The following is a 21,219-nucleotide window of genomic DNA, read 5'->3' on the forward strand; positions in this document are numbered from 1 at the left end:
CCCCTTTCCTTCTTCCCCGGGGGGGACCCCCTTTTTTTGTTACCGGCTGCAGCAGCGCCCCCCCGCCCCGATCCCCCATGCCTTGCTGAAACCTTGCGAAGACCCCCCTGGGGGGGCAGGTGGGGGGGAGGGACCCCCTTCCGCGCGATGGGCACCCCCACCTTCCCCCCCGCCAATGGAGAGGGGCTCCCGTGTCGGTAGGGTGGCCTTTCCCCGTGGGTTTGGGGACTGGTGCATGCACCACTGGAAATATTTCATTATCTCTGGAGGCCCCCCCCCCCCGAGATTTACCTTGCTGTTTTTGTAGGAAGGCTTCATCTCCTCCATTATTCACGGGATAACCACCCCCACCCCCAATCATCATCTTCTTTTACCCTCCATCTGAACTTCATTCCCATTAGGGGACCTTGGCTTTCCTAAAACCTGCATCATTCCAAGGGGAGGCCTGGCCCTTTCCCTGTCTTCTGGAGTAACTTCCCAAAAGTGATCCCCCCCTCACTCCAACCCCAGACAGAGCAGCCCTTCCTTCATCTTGCAGATCTCATTCACGCCACCCTTTCAAAACTGTGGAGAACTCCCACGATATACTTGAAAGTTTCCCCATTTCTTCAGCCTTGATTTGAAATTCTCATCACTTCCTGAGAGATCTGCTCGCTTACGCCGACCAATAATTTATTTTGCAAACCCCCTCTTATTTCCATCTAATTTTATCTTACTAGAAAGGCAATAGATCCCAGTATTCTGAAGTGCCCTTCCAAAATCGATTCCCATTTGCTTGATTCCCAGAGAACCCCCTGAATTTGAATTTGGTCCTCTCACCATTGCTGCTCTTATTTAACGATATATGTGCACAAGGCTCCCAGAAATTATCATTTCTTTATCAAAGAAGAGGCTGAACTTTCCCTTCAACTCAGGTAAGACCCCACGATTTGTATGAGCTTGCAAAAGGATAATAATACATGGCCTAAATTCGAGTTGCACAGTGAGAGAAAATCGGAGTGCTCATCTACTTTCTATTAGATACCTCTTAAAAATCCTAATCCCAGAGGTACCTCGTTGAAAAGACAACAATAATCTTCCCCGATTAATAAGTGATCCTATCTGATCTTTTCACTTTTTGTTTAGATACCTCAACCTTCCTCCCTCCCCCAATTTATTAGATTTCTTCTGAATTTTCCTTTTAAAAAAAACCTTGAGGATGCTAAATTTAGGATGATACTCTGGAGAAAGCCCCTAAACTTACCATGAAATAGTACCTGGTGTCTTCCCAAATCTGAAAGAAGTGTTTTAGCTAAACTAAGGATTCCATAGATAGAATCATCATAATTTCAACTAAAGAATACCTAATGTAGACATCTGAGACCTATGAAACTATCTCCCACCGTGCCCCAGATCTGAGATACCTCCACTGCCCATTAGCGGCAACTCTATAGGGCCTTCTATATTGAAAAGGATCTCAGGATACCTCCTCAAACATTAGAACATAAGGTAAATTCTGGTGCTGAGGCTGTAGCACTGTTAGCAACACTCCCTGATGAGAGATTGTGGGATCCCATGAACCTCTGAACACTCAAATTTGCAGATATTTCTTCAGTCTTTTATACTTGTCCTCAAGAATCCACTCCTGGATGCCCACAAAGATCCCCACAGTTCTTTCATGCTGAAAGGACGCCTTGAAATCATCATTACACTTTTTTTGATTCTGTGCAAAATCTAAGCAACTACCCTAGAATCCGAAATTGTTCCTTCTCTCTCTCCTTCTCTCTCACACACACCCTACTTTGTCCAATGGCTTTTCAGGACCCCAACCATCCCCTGCAAGCTCAGCTTTGTAGCAATGTTTTTGGGGCACTGACGGGGTTAATACAACCCCCGTTAGCAGCCGGACTAGGTGGGGGACAGAAGTATTATTGCAATAATGGGGTACAAATAGCCTCCCCTCAGCAGCAGCAGACGGCACCCGGCAGTGCGGTGATGGTGGAACCGGAACCAGATCGGCCCATCGGTTATGGTGCTTTTGGTGTGGTATGGTGAGTGGAGCAACATTCTGTTTTGCAGGGTTGAGAACGATAAAAGGAATATAGTGGTGCCTTGCTAGACAATGATAATCCGTTCCACTGAAATCGCTGTTTAGCGAAATCGTCTAGCGAAAAGCATTTCCCCATTGGAATGCATTGAAACCTGGCTCTACTCACCAAAGGCACAGTGGAGAATCGAACTTCCAACCTCTGGTTCTGCAGCCAGATACCTATAAACCATCGAGCTAGCCAGAGAAGGGGGTATAAGAAAATCAGCTGGACAGTGGATTGTACTGTAGTTTGAAAGGCATCATGTTTTTCCCCCCGCAGGTCGGTGACAGATCCCCGTGATGGGTCACGAGTTGCACTCAAAAAGATGCCCAACGTTTTCCAGAACTTGGTCTCTTGCAAACGGGTTTTCAGAGAGTTGAGGATGCTGTGTTACTTCAAGCATGACAATGTGAGTAATACAAGGCTGGCTGTAGGCTTGAGAAGGCCAGCTCTGCACCATATTTTCTGATCACAATCCTCTTAGATCTGAATCGCCTCTCAGAGCAGGGAAAAATTACTCTTTCAGACATCTCCCAAAATCCTCAGTCAGCTCTGGGAGGTATAATTCCCAAAGTAACTTTTTTCAAGCTCTCTTTCTATTGGGCTATTCTCTCGGTGGGGACAGGTGTGTTCTGTCGCCAACACAGTGTGGCACGCCACGTCTTTATATTTCAAATGCTTCTCCTCCTTCCTCCTTTTAGGTTCTCTCAGCCTTGGACATTCTCCAGCCTCCACAAATCGACTGCTTTGAGGAGATGTATCCTTCTTCCCATATATAGGCTAGTGTAATTATTCTCCTGTTCTTACCTGTTCCATGTTGCCTCTTTGCTTGTTTGCTCCGTTTTCTTAATGCTTGTTTATTTTTCTGAAGTTGTATTTGTTTAGGTTTTCTCACCCCTTCTATTAGTTGTGTATTTATTTTTTACGTTTCCCTTTATGGTCTCTTATGTGTGTTTCTTCTCCTTCCTTTACAGTTGCTGTCAAACTTTCTGGGCATTTTGTTTTCTCATGTCATTTTTCTCACAGTTTAGGCATTTTTCTTGCTGTTATCTCAACTCATTTTATTATATGATCTATCGCTCCCACCCTCTCTTTATTGATTACTCAGCCTCTTTTTCTGCATATAATTTTCCCCTTTTCATTCCATATAAATGCCCTTTCTATAATTCTTTTGCATTTGTGTCTTTTATTATTAAAATATAGGGCAGCCTTCTGACATCTAGCATCTTCCAGATGTGATAGATTTTGTATTTTCGTAATCTTTCACGGCCACGATCCAATGGTGGTTGTAGGTTTCTTGAGCTGTTTGATCTCCAGAACACAGCCAAACAGACCGAAAAAACCTACAACCACCATTGTGTTACATTATGATGGTTGTGCCAGGTGGGGACAATGAGAATTGTAGTCTAGCATATCTGGAGGATGCTGGATTGGGAAGAGTATACTGCTTTTTTGCTTATTCGCAATTAAAATGTAGTTTTTATTCTGATTCTCATTTTTCCAATTTAGCCTGTTCCTCTCAATCAGTGTTGGCTTCTCTATTTGTTTGTCCCACTTCTCTTAAGCGTACAATTTTCATTGTTCAATTTTTCTTCCTGTTCTTCATTGCTCTTTCAGTCACATGTTCAATCTGTTTCTTATTCCTTTAATGTTGACTTGTCTGTGGTTTCACACATTCTGTACTTCTGCCTCTTAATTTTGCTAGAAGCAGTTGGTTCAATTACTAAACAGTGGAGAACCGACTTTTCTTTTCTGCCTTTGACGGGAAGGGTTGGGCCCTCAGATACCCGGTCAGTCTCCCTTCACCCTCCTTGACGATGTTCATCAGTTACGTCATCACTGAGTTGATGCAAAGTGACCTTCACAAAGTCATTGTGTCTCCTCAACCACTAAGCGCTGACCACATCAAGGTTTTTCTTTATCAGATCCTCAGGGGTAAGTGTGACGTTAAAATGCTGGCACCTTTCCTTGTAGGGGAACGGGTCTCTTGTCCATCATTCTCTACTTAGGTTTGTTTTGTATTTAAGCCAAAAACAATGAAAAATAGAGTCAACGCTCAGGTATAAGACGTCTTCACAACACTGCTTCAGAAAATTATTGGAACTGGGAATGTTGTCAGTCCACAAATGATACACAACTGAGGAAGATGCGGCTGCCGAAAAAAATGACCGATGAGATCCTAGAACACATTAATAGAACTGAAGTTTCAGTGTTACGAGAAGTCATAGGTCCAATTTATTCCCTATTAGCATGACACGCCCAGAGTCCCATATTTGGTTCAGGGTGTTACAGTTTAAGACAGGGAGTTGGAACAGAGACATGTGGTCAAGGGTATAGAAGACAAATCCTGTGTGGAAAGGGTGAAGGAACTAGGTAGGCTTAGCCTGGTAGAATGAAGACTGAAGAAAATGTGAGGGCCCTTTTTTATTAGGTGAAGAGTTATCCCAAGGAAGAGGGCAGAGTTACCTGCTCCCCCAGAGGATAAGACTATATCTAATACACTTAATACAGAAGGGAAGATTTGGTTAATGTTAGAGCAAACATGGCTTGGGAAGTCCAGTTATGGGTCCAAGATGGGAGGTGAGGCTTCCATCGCTGGAACGTCATTCATGACAGATAGCCGTCGATCAGTTATATTCTTAGTTTCCTTTGCAAAGCAGGGTCAGATGTTCTACAATTTATAACTCTGTAGCCCTAATGGTGCACTCAGGCCTGAAAATGGGAAAGGCTTTGGGTCTGATACAGAGCTTGTGAGCCCATTCAGCTGAGCGTCCTTCCATTGCTTCTGTGATTAGAAGTCTTAACAGGAGTCCTAGTTCTAGAAGCTTTGTAAGTGCAGGCTCTGTGTCAGATCTTCACACAGTGGCTAAAATCTTGTTGCTTAGTGTAGTAAATGAGACTAGGATAGACCCGTTCAACTAGTAGGGATTTGGTGAGTCATCTCCTTCATAAGTTCCACTGATGCAGAAGGGCCTACTTTACTGCAACTTACTAAGCTAAGCAACAGGATTTCAGCCAGTGCATGTGAAGGTCTGATTGACTTCCACAGAAGACAGATGTGGGGTAGGGTACTCTGCCCAGAGTAATGCTGTGATACTAATGGGAGTGGGATACAAATTGAATGAATATCATCAGAATTGAACTTCACAAGTCAGTCTGTCCCTGAAATTCAAATTCATGAAATGTTTCTCGCCTCCATCTTCTTATACTTTCTCCTCTCCTTCTTTTAGCTTCTCTTCTGGGTTTGTTCCATGTTCCACCATGGTCTCTTGCTCGCTTTCTCAAACTTTTTCTACCACAGCACTCTCTTTCTCCCCCCCCACTCTCTCCTTCTCTCCCCTCCCCCTCTCTCTTTGGTCATCTGTCCACACCTACCTCTGTTTTATTTTGGCTACTCTGACATGCTTCTGGTAGAGTTGCACCCTGATAAAAGACATTTTAGATCATTAATTGCATGGCTATTCATTGCATGGCTATTCATTCTCATCTATTACATTGGCATGTGGCTAAAATAATACAAAAAAATAATAGTTCCTCAGATTTCAGATCCTGTATATTTCAGGAGCGTAGCTACCTCTTTCAGTTATCTGCTGGTCATCTACAAGTTTGTTTAAGTGCTTATAAACTGCCTGATTAATTTGTGCCAGCCTAATCAATTACAGTGATGGCCGTGGGACTTTGTTCCAGCCGTTTGCTTCAGTAACAGCCTAGGATAATTGATGTATCTTTCCCTCCTGCCCCCCCCCCCCGCTTGTCTTCACCAGGGCTGAAATATTTGCACTCCGCTGGTGTTCTTCACCGGGATATCAAACCTGGGAACCTGCTGGTGAACAGTAACTGTGTTCTCAAGGTAACTTGCTTTCCTAGGCAGATGCCCTAGGTATAATTTTCTCTGTTACCACTAATGACTGTCAAGGGTGGGGAATCCTCCTTCAGCCGAAGGGCCAAAGCTGCTTTCAGAGAAGTGCCTGGGGACCACATTTGGGTGGCGGAACCGCAACCAATATCAGCACCTCTTACCTTAAAGCTCTTACTGCCAGTGACTAGTCCTTAAGCATCTCAGTACTTCTGTGATTGGATTAAAATTTGTATAAACTGGCAAACCACTATGTGATGGTTTTGTGGGTAAGGAGGCACAGCCATATAGAAAGGATCAGCCTGAGGTTTCTGCTCCCTGGCTCTTTTGATTAGAAATCTTGGGGGGGGGGCAAAGCTTTGGAGTCATGGTGGATAGCTTAGGGAAGACACTACTTCAGAGCCGCTGTTGTACGGCCGCTGTAAAGGAGGCAGTTTTTTTGGTTAAAGATCATTAGGAAAAGGGGTGGATAACTTTTAAGAAGCTGGAATTGACATGCCTGTATATACAAGCCTATTGCCCAGATGTATTTGGAATATTTTATACATTTCTAGTCATGCCTACTTCAGAAAGGCCACCTGGGTATGGCAGTTAAATTCTTTGCGCTGTGTACCCCCTTTCCCGTTGGTTTTCTGTTGATGTGACTGATAATTTGTAGCACGATTCGTAAGACAGAGTCTGCCTCTGCAGTAGAATCACTGGGTGCTCTTCAGTGAGTCACTTGGTTTTGTCTCCATTGTCATTATTGTTCTCCACTTACAGGATGTGTAATAAACCTGCATCATAGGGTTTTCATGAAGGCAAAGGCCATAATGACTGTAAAGTAATGGTTGAAATATTATTTTTGTGATGACAGTTACTCTGTTCTATACAGTAAGACTACCATAGGACCTCAGTACCTGCAGTTTCACTTATTCCCCTGCTGGAAAATATTGAATTAGAAGCCCAGAAATAATTTTTCCAAACTATATTACCAGAACTGGCCACTAGAGGGAACCAGAGACTGCTATATATGTTGGGTTCCTATATCCACACTTTCTGGCTTCCGCAAGGCGTGTGTGCTTAAAACTGATCTGCCACAGATACTGCAGTCTTACTGTGTAATTATATTATTTATTTATTTAAAATATTTTTACTCTGCCTTTCTCCTAAGGAAGATAATGTTATAGGAACCTGTTGCTCATCCATTTGTGGCCATTGAGATGAAGTAGAGCTTTTTTCAAGTAACAACTCCCAAAACAGAAAAGTAACTTCTCCAAGGTCTAAGGCAGAGGTCCCCAACTCCCAGTCCACAGCCTGGTGCCGGTCCATGGCCTGAGCCAGACGGCCACGGAGACAGACCTCCCCCCGCATGCTCTCAACCTGCACAGCTGATTTGCGCATGTGTACATGCTCCAGTGCACCTATGCAAGTATCACGCCACTGTTTGCACATGCACACAAGCATGCACACCCGCACGAGTGCAGCACTGTTGTATGCGCAAATGAGCGCTCGCGCATGCATACAAGTGCGGGGGTGCCCCACCTTCCCCAGCCAGTCCGCAGGGTGAAAAAGCTTGGGGACCCCTGGTCTAAGGCATAGGGGTAGCCTTTGCCTGACACTTTCTTCAGTTGGAAGGCATTTCAGTTTGTTGCAAGATCCAGCATGTAGAACAAAATGAGTCAACAGGCAAAGAGTTAAAATCTAGAGAATCCTCTGGGCTTCTCCTGATGGAGTCTAGCCTCCTGAGAGCATCGCTCTTGGCTTCCCTGACACACTCAGTCTTCCACACTGCTATGTCAAGCTGTGTATCCAAGAGGGAAGTACACAGCATATAATGCAGGAATTAAAAGGAGGGACTTACACACACAAGAGGAAATGTTCCTCTTAAAAAAAACACAACACTCCCCCCCCCACGCACACACACACACAAGAGCTGATATCATGAAGAGGAAGGTTAAAACATGCTGCTTCCTCTGGCAGCTAAGCCTCCCAGGACCACCCACCAGGATAACATGTACAGTGGGGCCTCGCATAACGAGCACACTGTTTAACAACGAATCCACATAGCGATCTATTTTTTTAGATTGCTAATGCGATCGCATTGCAATGTTTTAATGGGTAAAACATCGCATTGCGATGATCGGTAAGCGTTTCGCTTACCTATCTTAGCATTGCGATGTTTCTAAAACAGCTGATCGGCGGTTCCAAAATGGCCGCTGAGTGCCCAAAATGGCTGCCGCAACCATTTTCGCGCCCTGCCCTCGCTTACCGAGGGCACGACAATGGCGGCGCTATGGAGGAACTTTGCTGAACGGTGAGTTTGGGCCCCATAGGAACGCATTAAACGAAGTTTAATGCATCCCTGTGGCTTTTTCCACTCCGTTTAGCGATGTTTCCTCATAGCGACGATTAATCCGGAACGGATTAACGTCGCTATGTGGGGCATCACTGTACTATCAAGGGTATTTTTTTTTCATCCCGGTGACGAACAGCACACAGTGACACATTTTGGGCCACCTCTCTCTTAACTTTTGTCTTTGCTGATACCCATCTCTTGTCTTTCTCCTTCAGATCTGTGACTTTGGCTTGGCCCGGGTGGAAGAACCAGATGAGTCACAGCACATGACTCAAGAGGTGGTAACCCAATATTACCGGGCCCCGGAGATCCTGATGGGTACCAGGCACTATGGGCGTCCAATTGATATTTGGTCTGTGGGCTGCATTTTTGCTGAACTCCTTGGCAGGCGTATCCTCTTCCAGGCCCAGAGTCCCATCCAGCAGGTATCTGTAGTGGGAAAACCAGCACAAGGGGAAAGGGGGCGGGTGAACGGAAGAGCAAATAATTTTTGTAATGCTTGTAATGCTATAAAATGCCCACCAGTTGGCACTCAAGAGCAGTCCACTTTGTAGTGATTTGCATGTTGAAAATAGTTTTTATTTTCCTTAATGACATGGAATTGACATCACATGATAAGCTTCTAACAGTGTTGACTACCCCAGGGAGACCCTAAATGGTGTGAACATGCGAGTGTTGACCAGTGAGATTATTACTGAGGTGGTTTATTGGTTGCGACCATTAAAGGCTTTCCAATTTAGTTACTTCTGTTTGGTGGGAGGGCATAATATATTGTACAGTGGTGCCCCACATGACGACGATAATCCATTCCGTTAAAATCGCTGTACAGAAAAATCGTCATGCGAAAAAACCCCATTAAAATACATTGAAAACCGGTTAATGCATTCCAATGGGGAAATACCTCATAGTCCAGCGAAGATCACCTATAGAGAACTGCCAATCAGCTGTTTAAAATAGGTGTTTTGCGAAGCTTCTATCTGGAAAACAGTCATTTTGCGAAGGGAAGCCATTTTGCGGAGCCGGAAAAATCATCGTTTTGCGAACAAACGGTTCGAGAAGCAAGGACCTAATCAACGTAAAGCGAAAATCCCCCATAGGAAACATCATTTTGTGATCGCAATTGCGATCGCAAAAAGTCATTGTCAAGTTATTTTGTCATTTAGCGGGGTAAGCGTCCAGCGGGGCACCACTGTATTTCTTCCTTACAGTCAGTAGATGATGCTGTCTGAAAGTCATTGTCTCACAGGCAAGATTTAGGAAGTTGGCACCCACATCTGTTGTGATGGATAGGACTGAATCCATTTTGCTATCTGAAAATAGAGATAATTCCCACTACACATTGTCACTGGAACTCATCTTCCTTCTTCTTTATGGAGGAACTTGGATGAGTTTCAAATCAACATAAAAATGTCCAGATGCCACCCCATAAAACAAGCCACCTTCCTGGGGAAACGGGAGCCAAACAAGTTCACCTTGCCCCCAAATCCAAGAAAGAGTAGTAGCATAGGGGGCCTGTGATGGGAGAAAGGTAAATTTTAAAAGGGTCAGTTTCTTGGAGTCACACGATATGTTACTGTGTTAGAGTTATAGGAGCTTTTCGTACTTCCCGTAGCTTGCAGATTACCTTACTTTGTTTTGTGATTGGTCACCGGGAGGTACACATGGGCTGCATTTGTAAGTAGGATTGCTCTGAAATGAAGCTGTGCCAGAACCCCACCTTTGGAACACGTAATGTCATTTCAGGTTCCCACGATGTGCTGTCTGTAAGCTGCAGCTTAACCTTCAGTTGTGCAGATGGTGCTTTGAATGCTTTTTGCAAAGTGGGCTGAGAACAGGCCTTGAATCCCTGGGGGAGAAGTTGGTGTAGATCTCCACTGGGTTTCCTCCAGATGTGTTGTGACAGAACCCCCACCAGCCCCAGGCAGGGTGGGGGCAATTGTTCAACGCGCCTTGAGGGGTGCCTGGCTGGGGAAAGCCTGGAACAGAAAGTAAACGTTGTTTCCTATATCCTTGCTTCCTTGTTTGGGTGGTTGCTTCGAACTGGCCTCTGGCTTGCAGCTGGACCTGATCACAGATCTCTTGGGGACGCCTCCTGTTGCCGCCCTCCATTCGGCCTGCGAAGGGGCCCGTGCCCACATCCTGCGTGGCAATCACAAGCCAGTGAGTACAGCTGCTGGTGGCGAGAGGCTGAATCTGTGTTGGCTGGTGGGAAGGAGAGAGAGGGTGGCACCACCCTCATTCTTCATTGCTCCTGTCATTTTTCAGCCGTCCTTGTCCGTCCTGTACATGCTCTCAGGAGAAGCCACACACGAGGCCGTCCATTTGCTCTGCAGGATGTTGGTCTTTGACCCGGTGAGTTGTCCCCGTTGTGGCAAGGAAGATCTTCTTTTTAATCTACCTGGGTAGTTGCAAAGATAGAAAGGGGGAGAAGCGGTGAATAAGCACGAACCCGACCCTAACGATTCTGGAGAAAAGGCAGGTCATAAAACTAATGAAATCAGTGCAGAGGATGGTACCATGTTGAGCGTCCACTGAGCAGGAGTTCCTGCCCGTGTCATAATTTGGATTTACACCATGGATTCAAGCACTGCGGTTGCAGAAGCAGTGACCTTCCCGGAGAAAGACCACGCCCCTTGGCACAGCGGCCACATTCAGGCACACGGATCGACTCTGTGTTGCTACGGTGGCAAGACTTTTCCCCTGAGAAAAGGTGTAATAGAATATTGGCTGCTCTTCCTTCCCCACTGAAAGACAAGGCAGGCCAACCAACCAACCATTTTGGAAACAGTGCAGCCTCTACCGCAATGGCTAGAACGGACTTGGGTTTATTCTACCAAATTGTGTGAGGCACAAAGTCTTAGTACAGCCTTTGTTCTGTTAGTCACCAAGATCCTCACTTTATTTCTCACTTTGTGAACACTGGTACCTCCTTTTGCCTTCCAAAACCCATTGTTGGTTTCTTTAGTATGAATTTAGTTCCACCTTCTAAAGCCCTGGTGCCATTCAGATGGACTGGATTACGGTTTTCCTCCTCCTCCTTCTCCCTGTCCAACCAGTGTGGCTTTTTATAGGAACTGCGGCTTTCACTGGTGAGGAAAACACCAGGTTGGGAATGAGGAGGTTGATAACTACATCTTCTAAGGCGGCATCTGAACCCTAATGCAGTGCATCTAAAAACAGGATTAATTGCTTTGCTTCCCTCCAGAAATACTGCTTTAATCATATGCAGGAATGCAAGAATATTTTGTAAATATTTTGGTAAATTCTTTTTTGAAAAAAAGAAAAGAACAGAAACAGAATTCTCTCCCATCCATACATGCAAACACATGCAGACTTAATTAATCCACTGTGTCTGATGAGGGAATAAACCAGCATTTCTCTTTGAAATGCCCAGGAGTTTCATTGACCGTGAAAGGCAAAGCTTCCTGTCTTTCACTGAGAGCTTAGCAACTACTATCCTCTTAGCTGTCTAGTTTTTGAAACGTTTAGGCTAATAACTTCTGTGTGCTTATTCATAAGGCTGGTAAGCCCTAGCTAGTCCCATTGAGTTCAGCAGGCTTACTTCCAAAGAAATACACTACGCATAAGATTGTAGGCCAGGTCCCATTGATGATAAGATTCACCTACTCCGAATAGATCTGCCAATTTGGGGAGCCACTTTCTTGCCACCCGCAATGCTGAGTCTTGCTATTTTCCACCTGCAGGCCAAGAGGATCTCTGCCAGGGATGCTCTCTCTCACCCCTACCTGGATGAGGGGCGGCTGCGTTACCACACCTGTATGTGCACCTGCTGCTTTTCCGTCTCCTCAGGCCGCGTCTACACGAGTGACTTTGAGCCCCGGGCTGATCCCAAGTTTGATGGCTCTTACGAGAAGAACCTCACCTCGGTCTGGCAGGTCAAAGGTAGTTAGTCTTGTCCCAGCTGGCCTTGCTCCTTACCTGCTCTTGATTTATCCATTTGCCAGCTCAGCATCTGCTCTGAGGGTAGGCCACCTGGCGCTGTTCAGACGTTCTTCAAATGCAACTCCTATTAACTCTAGCCAACAAGTCCTGAAACCAGAGATTATGGGACCTGTGGTTCAAAAATGTGGAGAACATCAGGTTATCCTCTTACACTATGCTCCCAAAGTGTGTGTGTGTGGTGATAATGTACACAGTTACATCATCATAGAATACTTGAGCTGGAAGGGGCCTATAAGGCCATCGCGTCCAACCCCCTGCTGTATGCAGAAGTCCAGGTCAAAGCAAATCTGGCAGAGGGTTGTCTAATTTTTTTCTTAAATGCCTCCAGTGTTGTAGTGCTCACCACCTTCCAAGGTCATTGGTTCCATTGTCATACTGCTCTAACAGTTAAGAAGTTTTTCCTGATATTCAACCGAAATTTGGCTTCCTGTAGTTTGAGCCTATTATGATGTGTCCTGCACTTGTGGGATATGATTGATAATAATAAAATAAAAAGCATCATGCATAAAAGCAAACACATGAAAAATGAGTAGGTTAAAAAGAAGTCCAAAGGCAAACAGCAATCCACAGACTTAAGTTTAAGCCACCACGCAACAAAACCACTGCTTCCATGCTACTGGATATTCAGCCAAGAATCCAGTTCAGAATGCTTAAAAGGGAGTATCGTTGGTGACCATGGGTTAGATCCAGATTCAGTCATACTTTGTTGAGTAATGTTCCATTGATTTCAGTAGTCCTGCTCTGAGAATGATTAATCCCAACAGACTTACGTGCTTGTAAACCTTAGCCTACATCTCTTGTGCTTTATATATTTGGAAATTTGATGTTCCATGCCTGAATATCATACTCGTAAGGCAGCGAACGATCAGCAAACAGCAACCAAAACAGCAATTAAATCAAGACAACACAATAACTAAAACAATTAACAGCAGAGGCAATAAAAGCATACTAATAGCATAAGACTAAGGCTGGCCCTACAGTTAGACAAAATGAGGCAACTGCCTTAGATGGCAGGTGCTGAGGGGGAGCATGGTAATGGAAGCTTTCTGGCTGTTCCTCTTGAATACCTGTGTTGGAGGACAGAGCTGTGTTATTCCATATCATCAGCAATACTGATAATAATAATGTGCTGTAAAGTCAGTTCTGACTTACTATAACCCTTTCCAGAGTTTTCCAGGTCATGAGTACAGTGGTGCCCCGCATAGCGACGTTAATCCGTTCCAGGATTAACGTCGCTATCCAGATTCGTCGCTATGCGGGGGGGGGAACCCATAGGAATGCATTAAACTCCATTTAATGCATTCCTTTTGGGGAAAAACTCACCACTAAGCAGGAATTCTCCATAGGGCCGCCATTTTCGCCACCTCGGTAAGTGAGGAATCGGCGCAAAAATGCTGCAGGCGGCCATTTTGTTGATCCAGCGGCCATTTTGGAACCACCAATCAGCTGTTTTCTAAACATCGCAATGCGAAGATCAGTAAGCGAAACGCTTACCGATCATCGCAATGCGATGTTTAGCCTATTAAAACATCGCAATGCAATCACATTAGCGATCGCAAAAAATGCGTCGCTATGCGGATTCGTCGTTAAACGGTGCGCTCATTAGGCGAGGCACCACTGTATTCAGAAGTGGTTGACCATTCCCTTTTTCTGGGAGACATCCTAGGACTGTGCCACACAAGGTGGCTCTACTTGCTGGAGGCAGAGTGGGGAATCGAACTTCCAGCCTTTGGCTCCACCCAGAGACCTAAACCACTGAACCCGTAACATAGCATGCGGCCTTAAATATGGCAGAAGATGCTGTCTTGTTGCCTTTACAAGCAAGATGGAACTATCTGTCCAGCCAGCTTCTTTACATGGACTGAGAAGACAGTGGCCATTTTTCCTGTGTCTCAGCAAGTAAAATGTCGCCTGGCCTTGACAGTTAGAATAGAGCTGGATTCAGATATGTTGAAACCCATCAGCGTACAGCGGGCATAGAGGTGGGGAAAGAGCAGTGGAGGAGATGAAAAGCCTTAACTGCTAGATGTAAGAACGTCCAAAGCAACTCATTTCAAAGCATGATAAAAGAGAAATTAAAACAGAAATAAGATGGAGGAACAAAACAAGATGAGGAGAGCCCAGGTGAACAAAATGGAGGTGATTGGGGCTTGGCAGGTAGACAAAATGGGGGAAAGAATGCAGTGTTACCAGAAAAAAAAAACACAGAGGAATTCAAAAGAAGCCTTCTTTTTCAGAACTGGTGCACAGGTTCATTTTGGACCAGCAGCGGGGGAAACGGGTCCCACTCTGCATCAATCCCCAGTCAGCTGCCTTCAAAACCTTCATCCGGTGAGTGTAGGAGGCGTTTTGCCTTTGTTACATAGCTGGGACGGCTGAGAAGCTAAGAGTGCTTATGGTCCTATCCATGAGGAAGATGTAGTTGTTGTTTTCAAGAAAGAAAAACACCTCTCTTTTTTTCCCCTCCCCTTTTTCTTGGCAGTTCCACAGCATGGCACTCTTCCAAAGTGTCCAAAAAGGAAGAGAGATGAAGGTGTTTGTTGAAAGAGGTGGAAGTAAAGTTAAGGAGAAAGGAAGATGGAATGAGAAGAAAGCAGAATCAGCCGATTTTCTTGCTTGGGAGAGATCAAAAGGGAGAGACGAAGAGAAGAAGAAGAAGAAAGAGCCACTCTTCTTAATCCTGCACTCTTGAATATTTTGACTCATGGACATGGGGTGGGGGGGGGAAATGACTGTCTTTTTTATTATTAATATTATTTGTGATCGGGCTGTTGGTAAGGGATGTTTCAGTTTTGGTTTGTTTCTGTTTTGCATTGATGGATGTCTTTTTTCTGTCCACCTTTTACTATTCTGCACTGGAAACCCCTTTAGGTTGTAGGTCTCTTTGTGCAACCTTCGTCCTTGCCCATAAATCTGCACTGTTCCCTGACACCTATATTTTCCCCTTTCCTCACCAAGTTACCTGTCCCTCACACAGTTTTGTGAGTGAGGCTGCATTGTGTCAGTTCCGAAGGGGTGGCGATGCTGGAGTGAATATGTTTGCTTTCCTGAATATACCTGGGCCGTGTCTCCTCTAAATCTTATAATCTTCCACCCTTTCCATATCCTTCCTCATCCCTGAAGCCTTAGGATCTGTTTGTGTTCTCTTTATTACATGGCTATGTATCTCCATTACTTCAACAGTGGTATCTTTTTTTGCTTAACCTAGATTTGCAGAGAGGGCTTTGAACTTCAAAATGTCTGGTATACAGTTCCTGTCGTAGCCACCCAACATGGCCACAGGTAAAGATTATGTGAGTTGTAGCATAGAATAATTAGAGGGTCAGAGTACTGATGTAAAATTTCCAAAACTGTCCTTTTTTTCGGGAAAAAAAAATAGAGAAAATAGGGGTGTTTTTTTCTGGAGGAAATGGGAAATTTTCGGAATTTTACATCTTTAGGTCAGAGGTTCTTCTGCTTTGCCATAGATTTCCCCCCCCCCCCAAAAAAAAATGAATATAGCTTCAATACTTTTACACCAGGGTTAGGCAACTGTTGTCCTCTAGATGTTTTTGGAGCACACCTTCTATAATCCTTTAACACTGACTATGCTGGATAGTGCTAAAGAGGATAGTAGGCAGTGGCGTACATTTGGAATCGCCAGTGCTCCTTATGACAGTCCTCTTAGCCAGCCTCCCCTGCTTAAGGAGAGTCTAGAAATAAATGTAGCTGGATTGGTCTGTACAAGGAGCAGGTCTTCTGTAAAGTTAACAGCTCTTAATTGCTCACGCAAAACCCAACCAAGTCTCAGATAGTTTGCATCAGGAACAACAGTTCCTGGGAAACACTTTTTTTCACCGAGCTACTGTGAGGGTTGCCGCAAAACTGAGGTAGAACAGGCAAGCCTGAGCAGGGGCGAGATAAAATTATCATCTCTGCTACTCGGAAAGTTCTGGAACTTCAACCTGGTGAGCTCCGATGCCACTTCATCCCTGGCCAAACGCCGGACCACATGGAGTCCTCTCCACTCCTTATAGGTGTGAGAGAGAATGAGAGCCAAAAGAAGCTTTGTGTGCTTCCAATTGGAGGGGGGGGGGGAGAAGGCCATTTTGAGAGGGGGGGGATTTTGAATGGTCTGTGGTTGGATGCCTGGCACTCTGTTGCCCCACTGTTTTCGTGCTCCAGATGGCACTATCCTCAGGGGTGGTCTCTCCCTCCCCCCCCCCGAGACTGCAAGGGGAAAATCACCTTGGGTAGATAATGCCTCTCCCAGCTCCTTTGCTGTTTTCTGCTCTAATTTGCCATCTCCTAAGACAGCTTTTTAAAAAGAATTGCTTAGGGTGTCATATAAGTTAGGCCTCCATCTTCCCATAAGAGTCCATTCCTGCCTCTTCTGTAGCCAGATAGCATGACCCTTTCCATTCTTCCTAGCAGCTTCCTCATTAAATATATTCCTTCACTATTTTCATACCCCTTTTTAAAAAATCTACCTCTTTTCTCCTAGTGGTTTTTTCTTTTTTTACGTTTTGTGTATTAATTTGTTTGCTTATTTTCCTGGTGTTACGTTTGGTGCGCTTTTTTTAAAAAAAAATGCTCCTGTTTTAATTTGTTTTGCCGGTTTCCATTATTAATTTATGATCACAGCAGTTTTTCTGTACTCGTTAAAATTCTGAGAGCTTATGTGTCTGTGTGTATGTATTCTTCTCTTCCCCCTGAAAAGGGAGTCGGGGAGGACCCAACCCTGAAAACTTGAACTGTCTTGGCTGTAATAATTTTTCCCTCCCTAATTTAATCGTGCTCCATGGTACCTGAATTAAATTTATGCTGTGTATTTTTCTCCTGTGAAGTTTATTTTGGGTTGGGAGAGAACCTTTTCCTGAGGAACGGGAGACGTGTTTTCTAGCAACGTAAGACTTCCAGGTCCTCTCTCTCTCTCTCTCTCTCTCTCTCTCTCTCTCTCTCTTTTGTTTGTTTGTTTATTTGTTGGTGGGGGGCTACTGAGGCTGCATCTGCTTCACACTGATGGTGTGTGTATGGATGAGGTTCGGAAGTGCCCTTCTGTGGGCTGTCAGCCTCAGACGACATGCTCAGGAAGTGATGTGAACAGGCCCCTATCGCCACCACTTCCTTATTTCTACTGTTGTCAAAGACGAGACTAAACTTTGCTTTTGTCCCGGAGCTCCCCTAAAGCAGTGCTGCCTGCATTGCTGCAAAGAAACCAGCCTTGAGAGATTTGAGGTGAGTTATATTCACCCTTTCCTGCCCAGTCTCTTTCTCCACTGGGGGAATTTGCTAAATGGGACCCAGTTGGCAGGCTTCTCTTCCGTCTAATATCCCTGCTACTGATGAGATGAAGCTAGGAAGCTAGCTGATACTGGGTCAGGCCACCGATCTTTTTTGCTGATACTTTATGGTTAACTTCGACCGGCAAGCAACATTCCAGGGTTTCAGGCTGGATTCCTTCTTAGCCTTGTCTGAAGATCTTTGATCTTTCTTGGTGGGGCCATACCTAAGGATTTACCATGCCTAACTCAGCTTAGCTTCAGAAATTGGACAAGAACAGGCATTTTCCAGGCAGTATGGTGGTTACCCAAAAGCTTAAGAACAGTAACGAGAAGTGAATATTGAGTCAGATGACTGGTTCGCCTTAGCCCACTATTGTCATCTCCAGCTGGGAGGGGCTCTCCAAGGGTTCAGCTAGGATTATTTCCTTGCCGTTCCTGTAGATAATGGGTTTTCCCTGGTGGGTTTGCATTAAATCAGGAAAAGCATTCACCTCAGAAAGAAAGAAAAACAAAGAGGCCTACTGTATAGCCTGCTTTTTATAATTATTTTTTTTAATCCGTGACCTGGCCTGTGGGCCTTGTGGCCGGAGAGGACTTAAAGCTAGGTCTCTTGGTTCATGCGAGCCAACATTTTAACCAGTCTGCTATATGCACTCTCAATTCCTCAGGCTCTAGGAAGTTGGGATTTCTGTAGTCTAATGTCTCTGGAGATCACCAGGTTGGGTCAGGTTTCCCTAAGAGCCCCTTCAATACCCTAGTTCTGCAGGAGTGCACAGAACAGCCTTAGCCCAACTTGGCACCTTCCAGATCTGTGGAACTACAGATCCCATCATTCTGAGCCATGAACAGTTGGCATCCTAGCACATTTAGAGGGTGCTAGGTTGCACAAGGGTGATGTAGATCACTGGTTCTTAACCTTGGCTTACTCAGGAGTTTTGGACTGCAACTCCCAGAAGCCTTCACCACCAACTGTGCTGGCTGGGGTTTCTGGGAGTTGCAGTTCAAAAGCATCCGAGTAATAAAGGTTAAGAACCACTGATGTATATGGCAGCCTTGGATGTGAAATTAGAATCCTTTTTAAAAAATCAGTTTTCAAGTTTTTTTTTTAAAAAAAGACCTAATGGAAAGCGGTTAGGGGCAGCATGTGGAGCAATATCAAAATACGAGAGTAAGAGTAAGCAAAACTTTGAAAACAGTGTTCAGCTTTGGAATGCTTGTCATTCCTTGCTCTACCCTGCGACAAGCTTAAATATAAATTATGCAAATATATGCCAATGCAACCATTGATGGTTTTTCCGTTGCTTGTTCTGAATCTCCACACTTCTATCTGGAAAAGAACAAATATCTAGTCTCCCATTTTTGCACAGTCCATCTGACAAAACAATTTTTGCTCCAGGTGAAACTTTGTTCCGGCTGCACTCGTCTAGCCCTCCTGATCCGTTTGCCACATTGGTGCTTGCTGCGGGTGCCGTGATGCCTCCCCCCACGGTGGACTCTCCACTCAGTGACTGCAGCAACTGCTTGCTCATCATGATCATACTTGCCATCATTGCAGGTGTATTCATAGTCATTTCTGCCATCCTCTGTGAACTAGTTTTTCGTGGGTCTCTGTCCCCGGAGAGAAGAGGGGTGAAATCCGTCTGGAGGCAGGGTGGGGCTCTGTGGATTGAGCCAACCCAAAGGCACAAAGAGCCGGATGTCTTTTTGAGGCCATCAGAAACTGTCCCCCTGTGGATCCAGCGCTCTAATAATTGGTTTCTGCATGACCAATCAGCCCAATCAATTACATGTGATTCCACTGAGGACCTCCAGAGGGAGACACCTAGTCCATGCAGTTGTTCTCCTTTGTGGGATGAAGATGAACACATTTGGGGGGTCCAGCCAAGAGTAACCCTTCAGGAGCTCGAGGGTTTCTTCCGCCGGCATATTTAGCATACACTGTGACTACTTAAGACCTGGCACCACCGCTGCTGTTTCCTGAATCCAAGAAAGGTCAAATCTTATTGTTGTGTGCGAGATACAAAAATTTGCCCTTTACAGTGTTTGCCCAATGGAGGAACAGAAGGAATGCAGGAAGATGTGGGGAATGAAACATGAACAAAATCCAGAATGGTAGCTCGTGCAAACGTTCAAAAACTGATATGAAAGGCATCAAAAACGAGAATTTTAGAATTAAAGTGATATTTTATGTCAAGGAACAGTTGATTTGGAGAAGGAGGCGTGTAAAAAAAAGTCAGTAAAAAACAGAAATGAGATACATCCCAGCTTTCTTTAAACATGTTTTTCCGTATCACACATCCTTTTTGAAAATAATTTTATTATGTTTTCTTCCATGTATCATTTTGACCTTTGGGTGGAGGAGGCCGGCACTTATGAGCCCAAACGAACCATCTTGTCCTCTGTCAAAACATTAAGATTAACCTTGAAGATTCTGCTGAATTTCCAGACTAGGGAAAGAAGACGTTGTGTTGTGGTGGCTTGACTGTGGAATGCTCTTCCGGGTCCTTACCCTGGTGGCATCAACTGAAAACCTTTGTAATTTATCTGGGGTGAAATATGCAGTGTTTAGAAAAGTTACCTTCAGGGAGTATTAACTCCGAAATCACTTTGGCAGCATGAGGGCTGGGGGATTCTGGGAGTTGTAGTCTTGGAAAGTAACTTCAAAACTCTGGAAATCCCTGGCAGAGGTAATACTACTTCCTAAGGCCTGCCAAGTCACAGCAGCCAGGATGTACACATGTACGTGTATCTTTGTTTTCTCCCTCCCATTGGGAGAGAATTTCAATTTACTAGGCCATCTTTGTGTAGCTTCTTAGCTGATCGTCCAATGCTGCATGATTGCAACAGCAGAAAAGCTTCCTATCATCTGGGAAGGGATATTCTATGTGCAGAGCTCCCTCTCCATAATCCAGAGCATCCAGCATTCCCACCAACATCTTTTGAGGCATCATAAGAACTCCGGCCAGCGTGACACTGCAAAAACAATAGAGTGCCATGGGACCTTGTGGGCTCATAAATTGTAATTAATACAATCCTCAGAGACTGCAATTCTACCTCGTCTGAAGATGTGGGCCACAGTTCATAGCAGCTTACATAAAGTGAAACCTGGTGGGCTACAACAGGCCACAAAATCTGTGTTTAAAACAGAACAGCAAAAGAGCTATGTGGCCCTTCCACACAGTCGGAAGCCAAGTGGTTGATATCTTTGTTGTTTTCATTGCAACTTACTGCAGATGAACATGGCCACTCTTATCAATTAGACAACTTTTTAATCTTCGAATAATCTGTGTCTTCTATTTGATATGTTGATGAAGCTTTAAAAATATTTATTGCTGTGTTTTATGTTTTATTCCTCTCATCGAATGGCTTTCATGTGGCCAAGTGATAAAAAAAATCTTGTGTTACGAGAGAAACAAATTGTTTTCTGTAATAAATAAGGAAATAAAGTCCTGCTTCCAGAAAATGTGATTTTTAACTTTCTGTTTGAGTGTCAAAGAGGCTCTGAAGGATGGAACATTCCTGGCTCCTGAGGAGAGCAAGATGTTGAAGCTGCCAGCATTTAGAGGCCAGGATGAGACCCTGATGTTGAGATCTGGGGAAAGAAAACCTTCCTAATCTCAATCTTTGTCCCCTCCCTCCTCTCCTGAGTGTCTCCTTGGTTTCTTAATGTCTTCTAATGAAGCACCTTCCAAGGCTATATAGATTCTTCCAAAATCATAATATATCACA

At 44.7% G+C, this 21,219-nt stretch overlaps 1 protein-coding gene and 1 long non-coding RNA gene across 2 annotated transcripts; both read left to right on the forward strand.

Moving 5' to 3' along the window:
- Positions 1-296: 296 nt before the first annotated feature.
- LOC110081806 (serine/threonine-protein kinase NLK2) lies at positions 297-17,041 on the forward strand. The gene is made up of 11 exons (XM_020798836.3): positions 297-2,030; positions 2,349-2,478; positions 2,771-2,826; positions 3,898-4,004; positions 5,834-5,919; positions 8,479-8,688; positions 10,322-10,423; positions 10,529-10,615; positions 11,968-12,166; positions 14,464-14,557; positions 14,709-17,041. Exons 1-11 carry the CDS (start codon positions 1,789-1,791, stop codon positions 14,755-14,757), a joined length of 1,362 nt encoding a protein of 453 aa, XP_020654495.2. The 5' UTR covers positions 297-1,788; the 3' UTR covers positions 14,758-17,041.
- Positions 17,042-17,331: 290 nt separating this feature from the next.
- Positions 17,332-20,953, forward strand: LOC144583399 (uncharacterized). The gene is made up of 2 exons (XR_013537156.1): positions 17,332-17,443; positions 18,887-20,953. It is a non-coding gene; the product is annotated as an uncharacterized LOC144583399 (long non-coding RNA).
- The last annotated feature ends 266 nt before the right edge of the window (positions 20,954-21,219 follow it).

This window comes from Pogona vitticeps, chromosome 6 (genome assembly GCF_051106095.1).
Source record: "Pogona vitticeps strain Pit_001003342236 chromosome 6, PviZW2.1, whole genome shotgun sequence".
Lineage (NCBI taxonomy): Eukaryota > Metazoa > Chordata > Lepidosauria > Squamata > Agamidae > Pogona > Pogona vitticeps.

What these genes read in the sequence shown, in the direction of transcription:
- LOC110081806 (XM_020798836.3), top strand. Translation starts at nt 1,789, where the DNA reads ATGGCTTTTCAGGACCCCAACCATCCCCTGCAAGCTCAGCTTTGTAGC. An exon ending in CCCAGAGTCCCATCCAGCAG is followed by an intron (nt 8,689 to 10,321) that starts GTATCTGTAGTG and finishes TCTGGCTTGCAG; the next exon opens with CTGGACCTGATCACAGATCT. An exon ending in TGCGTGGCAATCACAAGCCA is followed by an intron (nt 10,424 to 10,528) that starts GTGAGTACAGCT and finishes GTCATTTTTCAG; the next exon opens with CCGTCCTTGTCCGTCCTGTA.